Genomic DNA, 18,019 nt, shown 5'->3' with positions numbered 1-18,019 from the left:
TTTATTTCAATTTAAAAATAAAATAAAATTTTGATTTTTAATAAAGAAACATTATCCATTTCTGGTTCTGGTGGAGTGGATAATGGGAGCTTTGGGACTCTCATGGCGACTCCCAAATTCTCAGCTTTTTCATAACCCTTTGAGATTGAGACCACTGCCTTTCTGCACCAAATCATCAAAGTTACAATCTTTACCATTGAAGAGGAACATAGAATCATTTTCCTTAAGGCCTTGTTTGGCCCTTTCTAACAGTACCCAATTCCAAAAAGAAGAAGAAACAGAAGAAGAAGAAGAAGAAGAAGAAAGTGGTTCCAATGACAGTGGTGGAAGTGGGAATTCGAATATAATAATATATTCTTGCTTAGTGGGTCTTCTCACAGGGATCGGCATCGTTCTCTTCAATAAAGGAGTTAAACCCCCATAATAAAGCTTGGATTTTTACTTGAAATTTACAATTGAATTCTCATTTTAATAGTTGTCTTTGATTTCAGGTTCATGAAATTCGAGACCTGTTCTGGGATGGGCAACCGCACAGAGGAGCTTCTTGGGTGAGAGAGGAGCCAATTCAAGATATATGGAAGCGAGTGGTTCTTGTTCCAGCTTCTGGGGGTTTGATTGTTGGAGTTCTTAACGAAATTCGAAATACTTTAGTTGATGATGGTGATGGATTGCCTAGTTCAGTTTGGAATGGTGTCAAGGCTGTGTCTCGTCCATTTCTCAAAGCAGTTGCTGCTTGTGTTACTCTTGGTACTGGCAACTCTTTGGGCCCTGAAGGTCCCAGTGTTGAGATTGGAACCTCCATAGCTAAGGGAGTTGGTAATGTGTTTGATAAAAGTTCTAACAAAAAGCTTTCACTTGTGGCTGCTGGATCAGCTGCTGGCATTGCCTCTGGTTTGTATTCCAATCCTTGTGAATACTTTTGATGAAATAGATGTTAGAAATTTATAATGACATGATGATAGTTGCATATAGTTTAAAACACTATGAGTTAATGTAGTACTAACCGATTATGTCATCCTCAACTAAACTTCACACATATGCTAAGCCCAGTCTTAAAATAGATAGCCATACTTTTTCTTTTGAGAAACATGAATTTGGGAATTGAATGATGTTTTTAGTTTCTTGAGAGAGTTAATTAGTGACCCAATAGATAATTTAAAACACTATGAGTAGTTCAATGATATAGAAAATAGATTTGATTGATCTACTGAGATAATTGAGCAATAATAAATATTAGTAGTGTAATATTAACGTACTAAGTCTTCTTTCTTAGGTCCCTAAAACCAAAGCAGATCAACAATATATAATTGTAATGAGAAAATATGTATTTGTACAGTTAAGAGAGACTTCGAAACAAAATCCTAGTTGGACTATGTTTCAGTTAACTAGAAAAGCCCATACTTATGTTTTAACTAAACTTCACATAGATACTAAGCCAATTAACTAATTATATGGGCTAAAACAATAAAGAATTATTCATCAAACTCATATTTTAATAAAACAAATGTAAGTCCAAAATAAAGGTGCTATATAGATAGCCCCATACTTTTTCTTTTGAGAAACATGAATCTTGGAGTTGAATGGTATTTTTAGTTTCTTGAGAGAGTTAATCAGTGACTCAATAGATAAAATTCCATTGTTTTTGTCATTTGGTATTGTATGTTGATTTTTATTAATTTAAAGATTATAATCAATTTTTGGGTACTTGGATTGGACAGGGTTTAATGCTGCTGTTGCTGGTTGTTTCTTTGCTGTGGAGTCAGTCTTGTGGCCATCACCAACTAATCCTTCTTCCTTAACACTTACCAATACCACTTCTATGGTTATACTCAGTGCAGTAATAGCTTCTGTAGTTTCAGAAGTTGGTCTGGGTTCTGAACCAGCCTTTACAGTCCCAGAGTTTGACTTTCGTTCACCTACTGGTAAACCATCAATATCTGTTCAACATTGAGGTTTTCTTTGTTGTGTACATCTTTTAACTATTAGAACTATTCTGTTATCTTTTCAGAGCTTCCACTATATCTATTGCTGGGAGTGTTGTGTGGATTGGTGTCATTGGCTCTATCTAAGTGCACGTCGTACTTGATGGCCATTGCTGATGACATTCGCGGTGTACCGAAGATTTTGTTTCCTCCATTAGGTGGCTTAACTGTTGGCTTGATAGCACTGGGATATCCAGAGATTCTTTATTGGGGTTTTGAGAATGTTGACATTTTGTTGGAATCTAGACCCTTTGTGAAAGGCCTCTCAGCTGATCTATTGGTTCAGTTGGTAGCAGTTAAGATCTTCACAACCTCCCTATGTCGTGCCTCGGGATTAGTGGGCGGATACTATGCTCCATCTCTTTTTATTGGTGCAGCAACAGGAATGGCATATGGGAAAATTGTAAGCTCTGTGGTTAATCAGCCTAATCCTGTTATTGATCTCTCCATCTTGGAAGTTGCATCACCACAAGCATATGGCCTGGTACGAAGACTTCTGCTTCAACTAGACTTTATACACATAGATGTTAAGCCCATTAACTATTGATTACTAACAATATGACCTAACACAGCAATCACATTTGAGGTTGGAAGATTGGCTAAGATTTATGCTGAAAACATAATATATTTTCCATCATTTTCAGGTAGAGAAAACCTCTTTGCTTGTGGAAGTACATTACTGTGCTTTCCTTTGTCCTTTAAGCTAATTTTCAAGTGTGATTTCTGTTGGGGAAAGTTTTGAAATATGCACTATTAATAATCATGCCATGGAACATATATTGATGAAATTCTTGTTGTAGAGCAAATTAGCTTGAGCATCATGAGAGTTTCCATTTTCAGGTTGGGATGGCTGCCACTCTTGCAGGTGTATGTCAAGTGCCTCTTACGGCGGTTTTGCTGCTCTTTGAATTGACACAGGATTATCGGATTGTTCTGCCGCTACTTGGAACTGTGGGGTTGTCTTCATGGGTTACATCCAGACAGTCAAGAAGAAGAGATGTTCAGGGTAAAAGGAAACCGAAACCGAAACAGGAACAAAGTCCTAATATGCTTCCCTTCAGTGCAAGTGGGCTACCTTCTAATTATGCTCTCATGAGAAAGGAAGATACAACAAGTGACCTTTGTGAAATTGAAAGCTCACTTTGTATAGAAGATTCTGATACTGAAACTGAAAATTTAGAAACAAAAATATGTGTTTCAGAAGCCATGAGGACAAGATATGTGACTGTGATGATGAACACATTGCTTACAGAAGCATTGACTCTCATGCTTATGGAAAAACAGCCTTGTGCTATGATTGTTGATAATGATAATATATTAATTGGTTTGCTTACACTTAAAGACATTCAAGATTTCAGTAAATATGCAAAAACAAGAAGCAGAATATCCAAGGTTGTTTTCTAGGACTAAACCTGTTGTCAACTTTGACACAATCTCTCTGTGACCAAGCTACCTTAACTAATTGGTTTTTCATTTTTGCAGGAGGTTTTGGTATCTGAGATGTGCTCATTGGATGGAGGAAATTGTAGGGTACCGTGGGCTGCAACGCCGAGTATGGATCTACTCTATGTACAGATGATTATGAATAAGCGCGGGATAGATGAGGTTCCAGTTGTTACCGAGCAATTCGAAGATCACCGAGGGCACCTAGTTGGCCTTTTGGACAGAGAATGCATCAGTCTAACTCAAAGGTTAGTTTCTAACACTTAAACTAAATCTTAAGCTCTGATTTCTATTACTAAATCTTACTATTTTCCATTGTTGATGGGTGCAGAGCTTTAGCAACCAGAGAGTATCTTTGCTAAGATTCCCAAAAGTGATTGATGGCTCATTTTGTTACTAATCATCACAAACACCTCATAATAGTGACACAAGTTATGGTTTTGGTAATAAGTAGTGTCATGACTCAGCTTTCAGCAAAAGGGTTTTTACCTATTCTTTTTGGCTTTGTATATATAATTGGAAGATGAAATGTTCCCATCTGTTGTATTGAGACAATCAACTGTTGTACCACTCACACTGCTGTTGATAGATAGATACATCATCATTCATACAAAAATGGATTATGGAGAAGATTCATGGGAACTTTGGCCATCGACCCTTTACGGCTGGTGTCATTATTGGATCAGAGTAGTTGTTTCATATATCAACTGTCATATATACTTACATGGGATTCTCTCAGTTTTCAGTTTGTTGTTGTTGTTGTTATTTCATATATCAACTGTCATATGTTAATGACAGTAAGATTTTGTTTAACACAATGTATTGATATTACAGTTTTGTTTTTTGCACACTTGTATTTTGTATTTAGGGGTGTTAATAAAATACTCAATCCAATCCAACTTGTACGATTCAATTTAATTCATAAAGTGCGGATATTCGCACTTGCACGAATTGAATTGAAAAATCTAAAATTCTTACTAAAAGTAACCGATTCAATTCAATCCACATGTATTTATACTAGTAAAAATTTACGTGCGAGGCACGTATACTAATTTTATGTTAGGTATATCTAAATAATGTAATTTATAATTTTGACAATTGAAAGTAAATACTGGATGTAATATATTATAGTGTTTAAGAAAACTTTATAATTTAAGTGTAATATGTTCTTAAGATAATCTAAAAATAAACTAAAAATTCATGTTCAAATACTAAAGAAAACACAACTTAAATGTGTGTGAAATTTATTCAAAAAAAAAAAATGTGTGTGAAATAAAAAAGAAAATTAAAAATCAATCTCTAAATTATTGACAATTGAAGATAACATCTATCTAAAAGTTGTAGATAAAAAATCTCTTTTTCACAAATTATAATGTAAAATGTTTTAGTTAAAATACTTTATATATATATGGAACACTTCTAAATAGGTAATACCCATAGATGGGCACTAAAAAAAATTAATAAGGTAACAATCTAATAATCTTTTATGGCAAGTTTCTAATAATTATTTTTTTAAAAAATTTATATTTATTTTTTATAAAATTGGAAATAATAATTATAACCAATATTTTGAAAAAATTATAAATTATTTTTAAAAATTAATTGAAATTACTACTTTATAATTTTATGAAATTGTGAGTTTATTAATAATTTATTATTGTAAAACTAAGAATCATTTACATGTATATTAATGTGTTTTTTTTTAATAGGAGAATAAGAGCTTGATTGTGGAATCCAATTGTCTTAATATTATTCATGCTCTTAAAAATAAAACGCTACAATACTTCTTAGTTCTTACTTAGGGTATCATTGTTAGAGAAATATTATTATCATCTAATGATTTTTTTGACATTACCATGCATCATTCTCCTAGAATAACTAATGAGGTGTTGTTCATTATTTATATTATTAGGATTGGAAGATCATGATAATCTTGTCTAGGGGTCAAGTATAATTTTTTGTGCTGAAATTCTTCTGTTGGCAATTGCCATTATTCAATAATGTTTATGACACTTTTTTTCTTCGTTCATTTTTTTTGTTAAATTTTCTTCATTGGTTTTGTTCTTATAGATTTTGGTAAGCTCAAGTATTTTTTAAAAAATAAAAACAGATAAATGATTGTTAATTATTATGAAATTAAAAATTTTAGGTTTAGAAAAAATCTTATACATTTTATATGTATTACAGCTTAAAGCTTAAAATTATTTTTTTTTGTTCTCAGTAATGCAATTTAGAATTCTAGTTTAAAGAAATTTTAATAAAAAGATAAATAATATCAGTTCAAATATTAATAGCTATATAATCAAAACTTACTTATATTAATTTAGAGAGTCCATAGTTTGATCATATATTTTTTTTTAAAAGAAAAAAGATTAAAAAGACGTAGCTAGCTATAGACAATTTAAAGAAAAAACTATGCTCATTGTCATATTGAACAATAAGTACGTGAATATTATAACATTAATATATTTGCCCATCATTATAACATTTTGGTCGTAATACATACATGAACGGATTGGTATGTTATTTGTCCGCTGTCGTGGAGGAGTAAGTCACTCACCCGCAGAGCATGTATTGGATGATGATGTTTGGGCATCTGGTTTGGCACTCTTGTCATTCATAGAAACTCAGTTGTAAAATAGAAATATTTAGCAACACTGTACAGTAGCATCTCAATAATGTTCAGTTATATGTATGTTGTTTCTCAATTGTACATCTCTCACTGTAGACTTTGGCCAATGCCATTATTCAAATACGTACCTATTTATGATAGAGGGTTATGACTCTCGAATAATTAGCATTAAATATTAGTTCAAATATTAGTGAGATTTGTTTTATTTTTATTTTATTATATATAAATAATATTTTATTGTTTTATTAAATATAAATAAAAAATCACCCATGAATTTCTCATAAACCAAGAAATTCAGTTATATAGGCACACTTTATATAGAATAGATATTACGTGACATATAATTTAAATAAAAACAAAAACTACTATTAAAAAAAATTATTATTCGTCCTAAATTTATCTTCGGAATGAATGAAAAATCTCTTAAACTATCAAAACATTTAAATTTAATTTAAAATAATATTTAAAATTTAACTAATTCTAAATATCATAATTTAAAAATAATTTTTAATAAAAAAATAAACAATATAAACAAATGTATATATGATGTATTAATAGATATTTTTTCAAAATTCTTTTCTCAAAAATTCTATTATATAGTCATATAGAATAAATATTTTAAAAATGTATATAAATATTTTAATATAAAAAAATAGTAATTTAAAAAATTAATATATATTTTAAAATATAGTAAATTAAATATATACATGTATAATACATGCTTATTTATCTTAACTATTTTTTTATATATACATTTTTTTTAAAAAAATTATTATTTTTTGTTTTATTTATTTTAATTTGTGCTTAGTGCTATACGAAGTTATTGTTGTTCATTTCAAACAAAATGTTTTGAATTTTAATGTTATATTTATATATTGAGACCCGAGAATATAAATAAGAATATAAATTATTCTTTTTAAATATTATTAAAAAAATGGCTAATCATGATTTTTTTTTTTGAAATGGCTAATCAGGATTTGGTACATAAAAATCTGCCTAAAAAAATTGTAATAAATTAAAAGATTACATAAATTATTCTAATTTTTTAAAATAAGTCAAGCAAGAAATCCTAATTAAATTAAGAATATAAATATTTCTCTAGATTTTTCTTTTATTTTATTTCGTATAAAAAGAGCCTTAACCTATCGATTTTCGACTATTCACGAAAATTCTTTTATAGCCTTAAACCTTAAACTTGTCTTCTTCTTTATAATTTTCATGGCCGAATAGTTCTCTCTCTCCACTCTCTACTGAGCTTCCTTCCCTTCAGGTATTTTCAGTTACTGTTTTTATTTCTCTTCTCAAATTCGAATCTTTCCTTTTCGTATAATTTTTTTATTTTTTTTGGGTTTTACATATTTTCTCAGATTCGTATTTCAAAATCTGATTTGGGGTTTTATTGTCTTTAATGAAAAATCAGATTTTGGATTAGTGGGATTGAATAATCTTATGTGTTAATGGATACTGGTGGAAATTCACTCGCATCTGGTCCAGATGGAGTGAAGAGAAAGGTCTGCTATTTCTACGACCCAGAAGTGGGTAATTACTATTATGGACAAGGTCATCCAATGAAGCCTCATAGAATCAGAATGACCCATGCTTTACTTGCCCACTATGGTCTTCTTCAGAATATGCAGGTTCACAAACCCTACCCAGCTAGAGACAGAGACCTTTGCCGCTTTCATGCTGATGATTATGTCCACTTTTTGAGGAATATAACCCCTGAAACCCAACAAGACCAACTGAGGCAGCTTAAGCGTTTCAATGTTGGTGAAGACTGTCCTGTATTTGATGGTCTTTACTCCTTTTGTCAGACCTATGCTGGTGGCTCAGTTGGTGGTGCTGTTAAGTTGAATCATGGTCTGTGTGATATTGCCATTAATTGGGCAGGTGGGCTTCACCATGCTAAGAAGTGTGAAGCTTCTGGGTTTTGCTATGTCAATGATATTGTTTTGGCTATATTGGAACTTCTTAAACAGCATGAGGTTAGTATAGTATAGCAATTTCCCTTTATTTATTTGTTTTACATTATTTTGTGGAACTATTGTTGTTGGAGTTTAGTTGAGGAGTTGGTAGAAGGGTTTTGGTTAGGAGATTAATTGAATACACACATAAATATTGGTATGTAAGAAAGAATGACCACTTTGAAGATCTGATCAGTTATCTGAATTCCTTGGGTTGTTTGTCTGACTTTTGAACTTAGGTGTGGTTTGGTTAGAGGTAATGAAATGGAATAGAATAGGAAATTCTTTTGTTTCGTTACATTTTAAATTAGTTGGAATGTCATTCTACTAGAGTGATTTTTACATCGTTTTGGTGGAATGACTATTTCATTTTGAAGTGGAAGCAAAGATCATTCCATTGCAAGATGAGAAAAAATTTGATAATTTTTTTTATCAACTTTTTTATGCGTTTTAAATTTGATTCTATTCCCATTCCTATGTTTTATTCCTTCCAACTAAATGCCACCTTAGTTTTTGGTTAAGACCCCCATTAATTGATTTACTAATTGGATACCCAAGAGACGTAGTTCAAATGGTCAGGCATGTAGTTTGTGGAGTTCGCTTCCACAACGTCTAGGTTCGAGTCCCTCTTGGGTACCTACCTACATAGCCATTGTCCCCAAATACTCTAGGGTTAGGTGAGGATCCTAGTTTAAAGAAAATTGATTTACTAATTGGATGTATTACAAGTCAATAGACAAGCTAGTTCAATATGATGGACCATTTTTCTCAATGAAATATTGATGTATCCTGTATATGAATTTCTTTTTTTGAAAAACAGACAGAGGCCATTGTCTTAGACAGGCCCCTACCCGTTATATATTGAAAACTCTCACTTGTGGCGGAGGAAAACTGTGATTACATGAAGTTTAGCATAAAACATACTAAAACAAGCACAAACAAATCAAAAACACATCATAATCGTATGAATTTCATGATCTCATTAGAGTGAATGTTAGAATATCAAAGTAAGTTGCGTGTTAGACTGTCGGTTTACTCATAGCTCCTAAGAGTTTTCTGCCTTCTAAATAGAATATTAATGTGTCTTGAATTATTTGCAGCCCAAAGTAGAGTGAGTGTTAATTTTTGTTTTTAATGTTTTACAGCGAGTGTTGTATGTGGACATTGATATCCACCATGGAGATGGAGTGGAGGAAGCATTTTACACAACTGATAGGGTCATGACAGTTTCATTCCACAAATTTGGAGATTATTTCCCTGGTACCGGAGACATAGATGATATTGGTTATGCAAAGGGGAAATACTACTCTCTTAACGTGCCACTTGATGATGGAATAGACGATGAGAGCTACCATTTCTTGTTTAAACCAATCATGGGAAAAGTGATGGAAGTTTTTAAACCCGGGGCTGTGGTTCTTCAGTGTGGTGCTGATTCCTTATCTGGGGACAGGCTAGGATGCTTCAATCTTTCTATCAAAGGTCATGCCGAGTGTGTCAAATATATGAGATCATTTAATGTACCACTGTTGCTTCTTGGTGGCGGTGGATATACCATTCGAAATGTTGCTCGGTGCTGGTGCTATGAGGTGTGATTCTTGTTTTAATTTTCTATTCTGTTTTTCGAACACAGAGTACTTTTTTAATAGTTACTTAGATTCCTTTGTCGGTACTATTTAGTCGTAGTTTGCAACTTTCATTTCATTTTGTTTTAATGTTCATTATGTGTTATGCTCATCTGCAATACAGACCGGAGTTGCACTAGGAGTAGAAGTTGAAGACAAAATGCCACAGCATGAGTACTATGAGTACTTTGGTCCAGACTATACTCTTCACGTTGCTCCTAGTAACATGGAAAATAAGAATTCACGCCAATCACTGGACGAAATCCGAGCTAAGTTGCTCGACTATCTTTCCAAGCTTCAGCATGCACCCAGTGTCCAATTTCACGATAAACCTCCCGACACTGAGCTTCCAGAGGTTGGATTCTGTAGATCTTTTTATTATAATTGGAGGAAAATATTTCTGCATGATATAACTCGTGTTTTTGAAGGAAACAAAAACTAAAATCTTACCTTTTCTCTTCAATGATTTTTCAGGCAGATGAAGATCAAGATGATCCAGATGAGAGATGGGATGACGATTCTGACATGGACATTGATGATCGGTATTTAATCTTATCAAACCCCCCTTCTGTTCTATTGCGTTTTTATGTTTATTTTGTTTCTATATGCAATTTACTGATTTAGCATTTATTTTCACAGGAAACTTTTACGTTGCAGAGTAAAGCGAGAAGTTGATAATAACGAACTTAAGGAACAGGTATGTTCTGTTCACTTTCACAGCCTATTTCACCTTCCATACTATTTCAAAATCTACACTATACTATAGACTCGAAAAAGATAAATCAGTAATAATAATATTCTTGTAAATAGTTTTCCGACAATCTTAAATAATGCAGCTACTAGATGTAACTATTATTTCGAAATCTAGACTATACTATAGACTCAGAGAAGATAAATCGATGATATTATGCTTAGAACTTAGCTGGGCAATAAACCATTTGAGTTAGTTTTCCGACCATTTTAAACAATGTAGTTACTAGATTTAACTAATTAGCTAGATAATAGCATTCCAAGCCTTCCCATAATTGCTTCTCTTATTATTTTTAAATTTAAGAAGTAATATTAAGACTGTTAATCACCCCATTAGGAGAATCAAAAAGGAAATGCAGAGAATACTAAAGGCTATGATACTGCAGAAGATGATACTACATTTCCAGTTAAGCTCTTTATACAATTATATGTATATATATCACTAGATTGAGATTTTGATAAATGTATTTATACATAATAATAAAATTCAATAATGTTTGCAGGGCTTAGATGTGGGATCTTTGGCAATAAATGAACCAAGTGTGAAAGTTGAGCAAGAGAATACTAATAAGCCAGCTGACCAGCTATAACCCCAACAATGGCCAAAGCTACAACCATCTTTAGATGCATTAAGCTAACTCTATGTTTTTGTGTAGGATTATTTCTTGTACTTATCAAAAAGAGTTTATATTAGTCAAATGGATTATATGCTAAGTAAATAGTGGAAATGTTTTTGATTTTTGATTTTTGATTTTTTGTTTTATTTTTTTTTTTCTAATCCATGAAATGATAAGATAATAATTATGAAGTACTAGTTTAATTTTATAATTTGAAATTATTGTTTAAAAAATTAATAGTGTTTTTTGTTGCTAATAATTAAGGGTGTGTTTTTAATTTTTATTAGTTGTTTTCCAAATAAAATAATAAAGTTTTTTTATTTTTATACTTTGAAATAATTTTTTTTTTTTTTTTGCATTTTTACAAAATTTTATGTAGAAATTTCTATTGCAATCAGCGCTACAACTTAAATTTGCAACAAAAAATCGTATAGAAAGTGGAAACTCCTATTGCAACTAGTGCTGTAACCACTTTAAAAATTTAAACTGTAAATTTGAAAAAAAAAATGTTAAAAAAAAAGTATATGGAGTAATTTCTCTAAAATAATACGGTGAATGGATAAAATATATGAAAATAAATAAAAAATGGAGGATTATTTTTTAATTATTCGTGAAAGAGTTTTTGGTGACCAAATCTTTCTAACTATAATTTTATTTGCACTTAATCTATTAAATTTTAGTGATAAGATTTTTCAAATTAAAAAACGGTTAATATTGATATGTATACTCTCATAGCGACCCATTTGTATTAGTACAATTAATATTATTATTTAATAATTATATAAAAAAAAAATCTTAAAATTCATTTAAAATTACAAAAATAATTTTCCATTATTAGAAATAAAAAATTACTTTTGGATTTCAATTTCAGTGACACAAAATTGGAGAAGGGTCCTAACCGAGCAAGAAGCCATTAAAGTCGATGTTAGGGTTTTGATCTTGGAGAAGTAAGCGTAAGTGAAGTTATAGTTAGGAGTGTTTAGCCGCTAAAACTTTTTCATAAAATATCTTTAAACTATTTCCAAGTCCAATCTCTTTATTCTCATACAATTCCTCTCAAGTAGGGATGGCAATTATACTCCTGGATTCGGGTACCCGCGGGTACCCGCTCCTAATAGGACGGGTATGGGGGTTGACTTTCGAGGGGAGGAGCGGGTATGGGTTTAAAGATTCATACCCGAGTTGGAAACGGGACGAGGGCAGGGGAATAGATACCCGCCCTGATATGATATATGTATATATTAAAGTTTTAAAATCATAATTACTACAATTAAAATAACTTCATGCTTTAGGCTTTTTATTGATTATACTCTTTTTTTTTACTATACATACTATTCTACTTAAGTTTATTGTTTTACTAAGTTTTTATGATTTTTTTTTAATTCTCTTTGAGACATCATTTTTTTTTCAAAAATATACATGTAATGGGTACCCGATGGGAATCCTTCCCCTGTCGGGTAATTCCTGCCCTGCCCCTACTTTAATTTAAACGAGTATTGGGACGGGTATGAGGTGAATTTAAGAAACGGGTATGGGGGTGGGGGAGCAATCCCCGCACCCGCCCCGTCCCGTTTACATCCCTACTCCTAAGAAAACAAAAATATTGTTCTTGGCTAACATTGATTATAAATATATTAGTAAATATTATTTTGGATCTTATATTTTGCAAAAATTATTCATTAGACCCACTGTTTTGTTGAATAATAAAATGGATCTTGTATTTTCTAAAATGGTACAAATAGGATCGTGAACTGATTTTTTGTCAAAATAAAATTTAATAATAATCCGATATGACAAAGCTGTTTACATTTTTTGTATTCGTTCGTGTTAGGAATTGTCTTCAAGTTGGTTTTATATAAAAAAATTGTCAAAAATTAAGCACAGGGTCATATTTTTACCATTTTAAAAAACACATGGTCTATTTTGTCATTTAACAAAACAGATAGTTCAATTGGTAATTTTTACAAAACACAGAGACTAAAATGATATTTACCATAGATATTTTATGAAAAGTAAAAGTAGTTAAATGGTTGTTTTAAATCCCAATTGATCTTATCTTGCAATAAAATACCTCAAAAAAGAAAAAGCTTGTAATATAATATTATCACCTTCTTCATCATGGAGTTGGTAACAAATAGTTGAGCTTGTGATACATTCAATTTGTATACAAACATATAAATATATTCATATTTACATGCCATGAAAATTGGATGGTTTACCTTCTCTAATCCTACTTTGAAGTTTGGTTGATACAATCATACATATATATAAACATGGTCCAACCTATAATATAGTATAATGAGCTCAAAAGTTGTATGAAGCTAGAAAATTTATGTTTAAGAAGAAAAAAAATGGATAGTAAAGTAGTTGAATTGAAAGGCAGAGTATGTGTAACAGGTGCCTCTGGTTTTCTTGCATCTTGGCTTGTTAAGAGATTGCTCTTGTCTGGTTACCATGTCATTGGAACTGTTAGAGATCCAGGTTTATATATCTATCTTTTTTCTCTATTATATATTATTTGAATCTTTATTTTGTATAAGTTAACGATCGGATCATTTTGTAATTTTTATCAAAATAGAATTTAATAATAATTTGATTATTGGTGTCTTTTGACTAGACTGATTATATTTTTTTGTATCTGTTTATGCTAGAAACTGACTCTAAGTTAGTTGGGCTAAAAAAAATATTGACGAAAATTGAGCTCATGATTCTATTTTATGTTATTTTAAAAAATCAACGATCTGATTTATTATTTAACAAGACAAGACTAACAGGATTCAATCAATAATTTTTTCAAAAATTTGGTTCTGTTTGGCTTAGTTTTTATAAATAAGTTCTTTTTTAGCTTTTAAAATCAAAAAAGTTCTTTTAAGAGTGTGGATTAAAAAATATATATATTTTTTTTTAATTTAAAAGTCTTTTGGAAAAAATTAGGATTTATAGCTTTTCTTAAAAGAACTTTTGAGAAATTATTTTTAAAATTAAAATAATTTACATAATTTCTAATTTAATCACAAAAAATCTTATTTTAATGATATCCAAATATTTTGAAAAGTAATTTTTCATTAAAAAATGATCTTAATATAATAGTTGTACAAACTCTAAAAATAAGTAAAAGTTTATACTTATATTATACTTTTAACTATATACAAAAGTAAAAATTTAGTTAAACCGATTATTATCTAAAATAGTATTTATCCTATCTAATAAATGATAAATTATATTTATATATGGGCAGGAAATGAGAAGAAAGTGGGGCACTTATGGAAGCTAGAAGGAGCAAAGGAGAGACTTGAATTGGTTAAAGCTGATTTAATGGAAGAAGGAAGCTTTGATGAAGCTATCATGGGCTGCCATGGTGTCTTCCATACTGCCTCTCCTGTGCTCAAACCTTCATCTGATCCAAAGGCATCATTAATTTCAATATTTTTTTTTTTGATTTAAGCGTTTATATATTACAACATGTTTTACCTGGGACTCAAACCCAGGACCTCCAAGACTCACACACCCACCTATGACCACTTGAGCTAGCCTCAAGTGGTCCATCATTAATTTCAATATTATTGTTCATTCATTTTTACCAAATTTCCCATTTGAGCAAATGAGTGTTTTTGTTAACATGAGGTGAGAGTAGAATGAGCTCCTCTCAAGCCAATTGGAGGCCTTAGGTCAAAAAATATTAGTGATAAAAATTTAAAATATAACATTTTGAAAATATAATTAGTTTTTTTTTAAAAAAATAAAATATTAAATGTAGTATCTTAAAAAATAAATTAAGTATTTTTTTAAGAAAATAGTTAAAAAATAAATTTAGGGCCTTTTTTAAAGGATTTTTTGGACATGAGTCCTGTTGTTGCACCCTTGAGCCGGTCATGTCCACAATTAAATATCAAGCTATTAGTGTAAGAAAATCTTTAAGGGGCGTTTGATATGAGATTTAGGCTTGATAGGAATAATAATGTCAAACTAAATTAAATTTAATGACAAAAGAGTTTGTGTTTCCAAGTGAATCATATTTTTTAAATTAAAAAATGATGGTAATGTTAATCTCTTCCAACACTAGAGTTTCATATTCCCTCTAAGTGTATTGCTCTAACTTTACTCTCTCCAACTCAAACTCATATAGCGTTTGGTTGGAAGGAATGAAAACATAGACAGAATAGAAATGACATTTCAATACTTTAAAATGAAACCAAACAAAAAAATAAAATAAAAATTGTTTCATTTCCATTCCATATCATTACATCCAACAAAGCCATATTCCATGTGATAATTGATTACAATTTTCTTTTATTGAATCACAAGCAGGCAGAGATCTTGCAGCCAGCCATTGATGGGACCTTGAATGTGTTACGTTCATGTAAGAAGAATCCATCCATGAGGCGAGTGGTTCTCACTTCATCATCTTCAACCATGAGAGCAAGAGATGATTTTGATCCCAACATACCTTTAGATGAGTTATCATGGAGCTCGATAGAGCTTTGCGAGAAACTCCAGGTAATAAAATATGAACGATATATTTAGGAATGTCAGTTTTATCTAAAAATCCTTCTACCCTACCTGTGCGGGTAGAATATTACTTGTTGGGTAGGGTAAGGGTATGAAAACAAGTACCCCATACGTGGTAGGGTTAGAGTATAGGTGTACCCTGCCCAATTACTCTACCCGATTATATATATTTATATTTATAGGTATATTTGAATATTATACATTAATTTCATGTTTAAAAAACAATTATATTAAATATTATAAAAGTAAAAAATTCTAATAATAAACCTTTACTATTTCTAATACTTTATTATTCTTTTAGTATTTTTTTTAATTCTTCTTAAAATTTATTAGGGCAGAGTTACCCGTCGGTATTCTATACCTGATAGGGGACTACCCCATATCCTACCCACAAAAAATAATAGGGTAACAAGGCTGGGTATAGGTAAAACTCTTTTTATATATATAGGGTCAGATCATGAAATAAGCGTACTTTACCCATACTCTACTCGTTGCCATCCCTAAATATATTATGCGTATGTTACTTAATGTATAACATAACATGTATGTAACATCATATGTTATGTTTGAATTTGTTTGTGTTTAAATAGATTTGGTATGTGTTATCAAAAACCTTAGCTGAGAAAGCAGCATGGGAATTCTGCAACAAAAATGGAATTGATTTAGTTACCGTTCTTCCTTCATTCTTAATTGGACCTAGTTTGCCACCCACTTTATGTTCCACAGCTTCTGATGTCCTTGGCCTACTTAAAGGTAACTAATAACTAACTAAAATCATGTGGTTTGTATATTAAATTGATACACTATTGATCCAATTCAATTCTTAAAAAGAATTAGAACACATAGGCTCTTCATTGATATCAAAGAGAAAATTACAAAATTCCAAACTTTACAATTGACTCACCCTCTAAACTTTACAATTTGTAAGTATTAATGTGGGTGTTGGAAAATCATTATTTTTCTTTCACAAATGATTAAATTCTTGTTTTGTCTATTGAAAAAATAGGTGAAACTGAGAAATTTCAATTCCATGGAAGAATGGGATATGTCCACATTGATGATGTTGCCACTTGTCACATCCTTGTTTTTGAGCACAAAAATGCCAATGGACGATACCTTTGTAGCTCAACAGTGTTGGATATTGATGAATTAGCTTCTTTCTTATCAAAAAGATATCCTTATTTGCCTATTCCAAAAAGGTTGTTTTTTTTTTAATAACATTATTGGATTTTCTCACATTCTTACAATTATCTTTACAGTTTTATCACTTGTGTTATGATTTTGTTTTACAGGTTTGAGCAAGTTGAGAGACCATATTACGAGTTCAACACCTCTAAAGTGAAGAGTCTTGGATTTGAATTCAAGTCCATTAGTGAAATGTTTGAGGATTGCATTGCATCACTTAAGGACCAAGGATATCTTAATTAATTGAACCATTTTAAGGATCAATGAGAAGTTTATATTATATAATATATATTATCTATGGAATACATGGACTATATGTTATTATAAGTATTGATGGAATAAAAAAGAATGATATATGAATATGAATCATATTTTATCATTATTATTATTTGGTTAAGATCTTGATTCAATATTATATTTTCAATTTTTTTAAGTTTATTTAAAGATTAACAATTCAATGATTAATTAGCTTGTTAATTTTGTTTACCTCACCAATGTAGTTCTCATCCTAACTTATTCGGTAGTGGAGCAAAATTGAGCTTTTCATATTCACCTTGGCAATTCAAACTTGTAAACTAGTAAACCAAAATAAATAGGGTAACCGATAAATATTAAAATAACAATACTAACAAAAGTTACACAAGAGGTGAGAAGTTTTTTTCCATTTAAGAAAAATCATTACCTATCTTAATTGGTATGCTTAGTTAATCTATGAGCCTCAATATTAAAGTTGTGGACTTTAATCAAATCTCATTACAAACTTTTTTTACTTTTAGTCCCAATAAAATTTGTGACTAAAGGTAAAAAAATTGTATTACATTTTACATCTTCCATTCAATATAGAAAACAAGCTTGGCTAAATTATTTGAGTCCCAGACTAAGTAAAACAATAGTGTTTGGGCCATGTACTATATTATCCAAACATTTCCACTTAGATTTTATATGTTTGATAATAAAGTAGGGGACAAAAGCATTGAATGCATATGTTTTACACCAATTTAGTATAAAAGGATTTTTATTTTTCTACAAATATATATATTTTTTTGAAATAAATACAAACAAATAGTTTCTTGATAAGGTCAAACACACATAATTTCACATAACATCTACTAAATCCTAGCTGTCAAAATTTGTATACCCAATAATTTCCATCTCAACTATTTAAGGTGAGAAAATAAAAATCAAATAAAATAAACCCAGATCTAGTTTTTTTAAATAGTAATAATAATAACTTCTGATATATTAAAAACAGTTAAAAAAATTAAATTACAAACTCAATATTACAAATTAAATTTACAGGTAACATCAATATTAC

The 18,019-nt window shown here is 30.5% G+C and overlaps 3 protein-coding genes across 6 annotated transcripts; all 3 read left to right on the top strand.

The window, feature by feature from the left end:
• Positions 1 to 32: 32 nt before the first annotated feature.
• On the top strand, positions 33 to 4,275 carry LOC115702812 (chloride channel protein CLC-e). The gene is made up of 7 exons (XM_030630249.2): positions 33 to 409; positions 492 to 891; positions 1,719 to 1,922; positions 2,009 to 2,466; positions 2,823 to 3,374; positions 3,465 to 3,673; positions 3,757 to 4,275. Exons 1-7 carry the CDS (start codon positions 83 to 85, stop codon positions 3,785 to 3,787), a joined length of 2,181 nt encoding a protein of 726 aa, XP_030486109.2. The 5' UTR covers positions 33 to 82; the 3' UTR covers positions 3,788 to 4,275.
• Positions 4,276 to 7,110: 2,835 nt separating this feature from the next.
• LOC115702813 (histone deacetylase 19) lies at positions 7,111 to 11,346 on the top strand. 4 transcript variants are annotated; one of them, XM_030630250.2, is made up of 8 exons: positions 7,111 to 7,327; positions 7,478 to 8,042; positions 9,167 to 9,607; positions 9,768 to 9,998; positions 10,118 to 10,185; positions 10,283 to 10,340; positions 10,731 to 10,799; positions 10,897 to 11,346. In XM_030630250.2, the coding sequence occupies exons 2-8, from the start codon at positions 7,515 to 7,517 to the stop codon at positions 10,981 to 10,983; spliced, it is 1,482 nt and encodes a 493-aa protein (XP_030486110.1). In that variant the 5' UTR covers positions 7,111 to 7,327; positions 7,478 to 7,514; the 3' UTR covers positions 10,984 to 11,346. The 4 variants fall into 4 exon arrangements, with proteins under 4 accessions (XP_030486110.1, XP_030486111.1, XP_060962884.1 ...); XM_061106900.1 differs by having other exon boundaries at positions 7,221 to 7,327; positions 7,425 to 8,042; XM_030630251.2 differs by lacking the exon at positions 10,731 to 10,799 and having other exon boundaries at positions 7,143 to 7,327.
• Positions 11,347 to 12,805: 1,459 nt separating this feature from the next.
• Positions 12,806 to 17,114, top strand: LOC115702568 (tetraketide alpha-pyrone reductase 1). Its single transcript, XM_030629983.2, has 6 exons — positions 12,806 to 13,491; positions 14,249 to 14,418; positions 15,319 to 15,507; positions 16,110 to 16,272; positions 16,526 to 16,718; positions 16,812 to 17,114. Exons 1-6 carry the CDS (start codon positions 13,326 to 13,328, stop codon positions 16,945 to 16,947), a joined length of 1,017 nt encoding a protein of 338 aa, XP_030485843.2. The 5' UTR covers positions 12,806 to 13,325; the 3' UTR covers positions 16,948 to 17,114.
• Positions 17,115 to 18,019: the final 905 nt, after the last annotated feature.

This window comes from Cannabis sativa, chromosome X (genome assembly GCF_029168945.1).
Source record: "Cannabis sativa cultivar Pink pepper isolate KNU-18-1 chromosome X, ASM2916894v1, whole genome shotgun sequence".
Lineage (NCBI taxonomy): Eukaryota > Viridiplantae > Streptophyta > Magnoliopsida > Rosales > Cannabaceae > Cannabis > Cannabis sativa.
The sequence above is the reverse complement of the archived record's forward strand: the minus strand, read 5'-3'. Positions and strand labels throughout refer to the sequence as shown.

Coding starts and splice junctions, on each gene's coding strand:
- LOC115702812 (XM_030630249.2), top strand. CDS start 83: ATGGGAGCTTTGGGACTCTCATGGCGACTCCCAAATTCTCAGCTTTTT. Junction 410..491: donor TCGTTCTCTTCAATAAAGGA/GTTAAACCCCCA, acceptor CTTTGATTTCAG/GTTCATGAAATTCGAGACCT. Junction 892..1,718: donor AGCTGCTGGCATTGCCTCTG/GTTTGTATTCCA, acceptor TGGATTGGACAG/GGTTTAATGCTGCTGTTGCT.
- LOC115702568 (XM_030629983.2), top strand. CDS start 13,326: ATGAAGCTAGAAAATTTATGTTTAAGAAGAAAAAAAATGGATAGTAAA. Junction 14,419..15,318: donor AACCTTCATCTGATCCAAAG/GCATCATTAATT, acceptor AATCACAAGCAG/GCAGAGATCTTGCAGCCAGC. Junction 16,719..16,811: donor TATTTGCCTATTCCAAAAAG/GTTGTTTTTTTT, acceptor TTTGTTTTACAG/GTTTGAGCAAGTTGAGAGAC.
- LOC115702813 (XM_030630250.2), top strand. CDS start 7,515: ATGGATACTGGTGGAAATTCACTCGCATCTGGTCCAGATGGAGTGAAG. Junction 9,608..9,767: donor CTCGGTGCTGGTGCTATGAG/GTGTGATTCTTG, acceptor TCTGCAATACAG/ACCGGAGTTGCACTAGGAGT. Junction 10,341..10,730: donor ATAACGAACTTAAGGAACAG/GTATGTTCTGTT, acceptor TCACCCCATTAG/GAGAATCAAAAAGGAAATGC.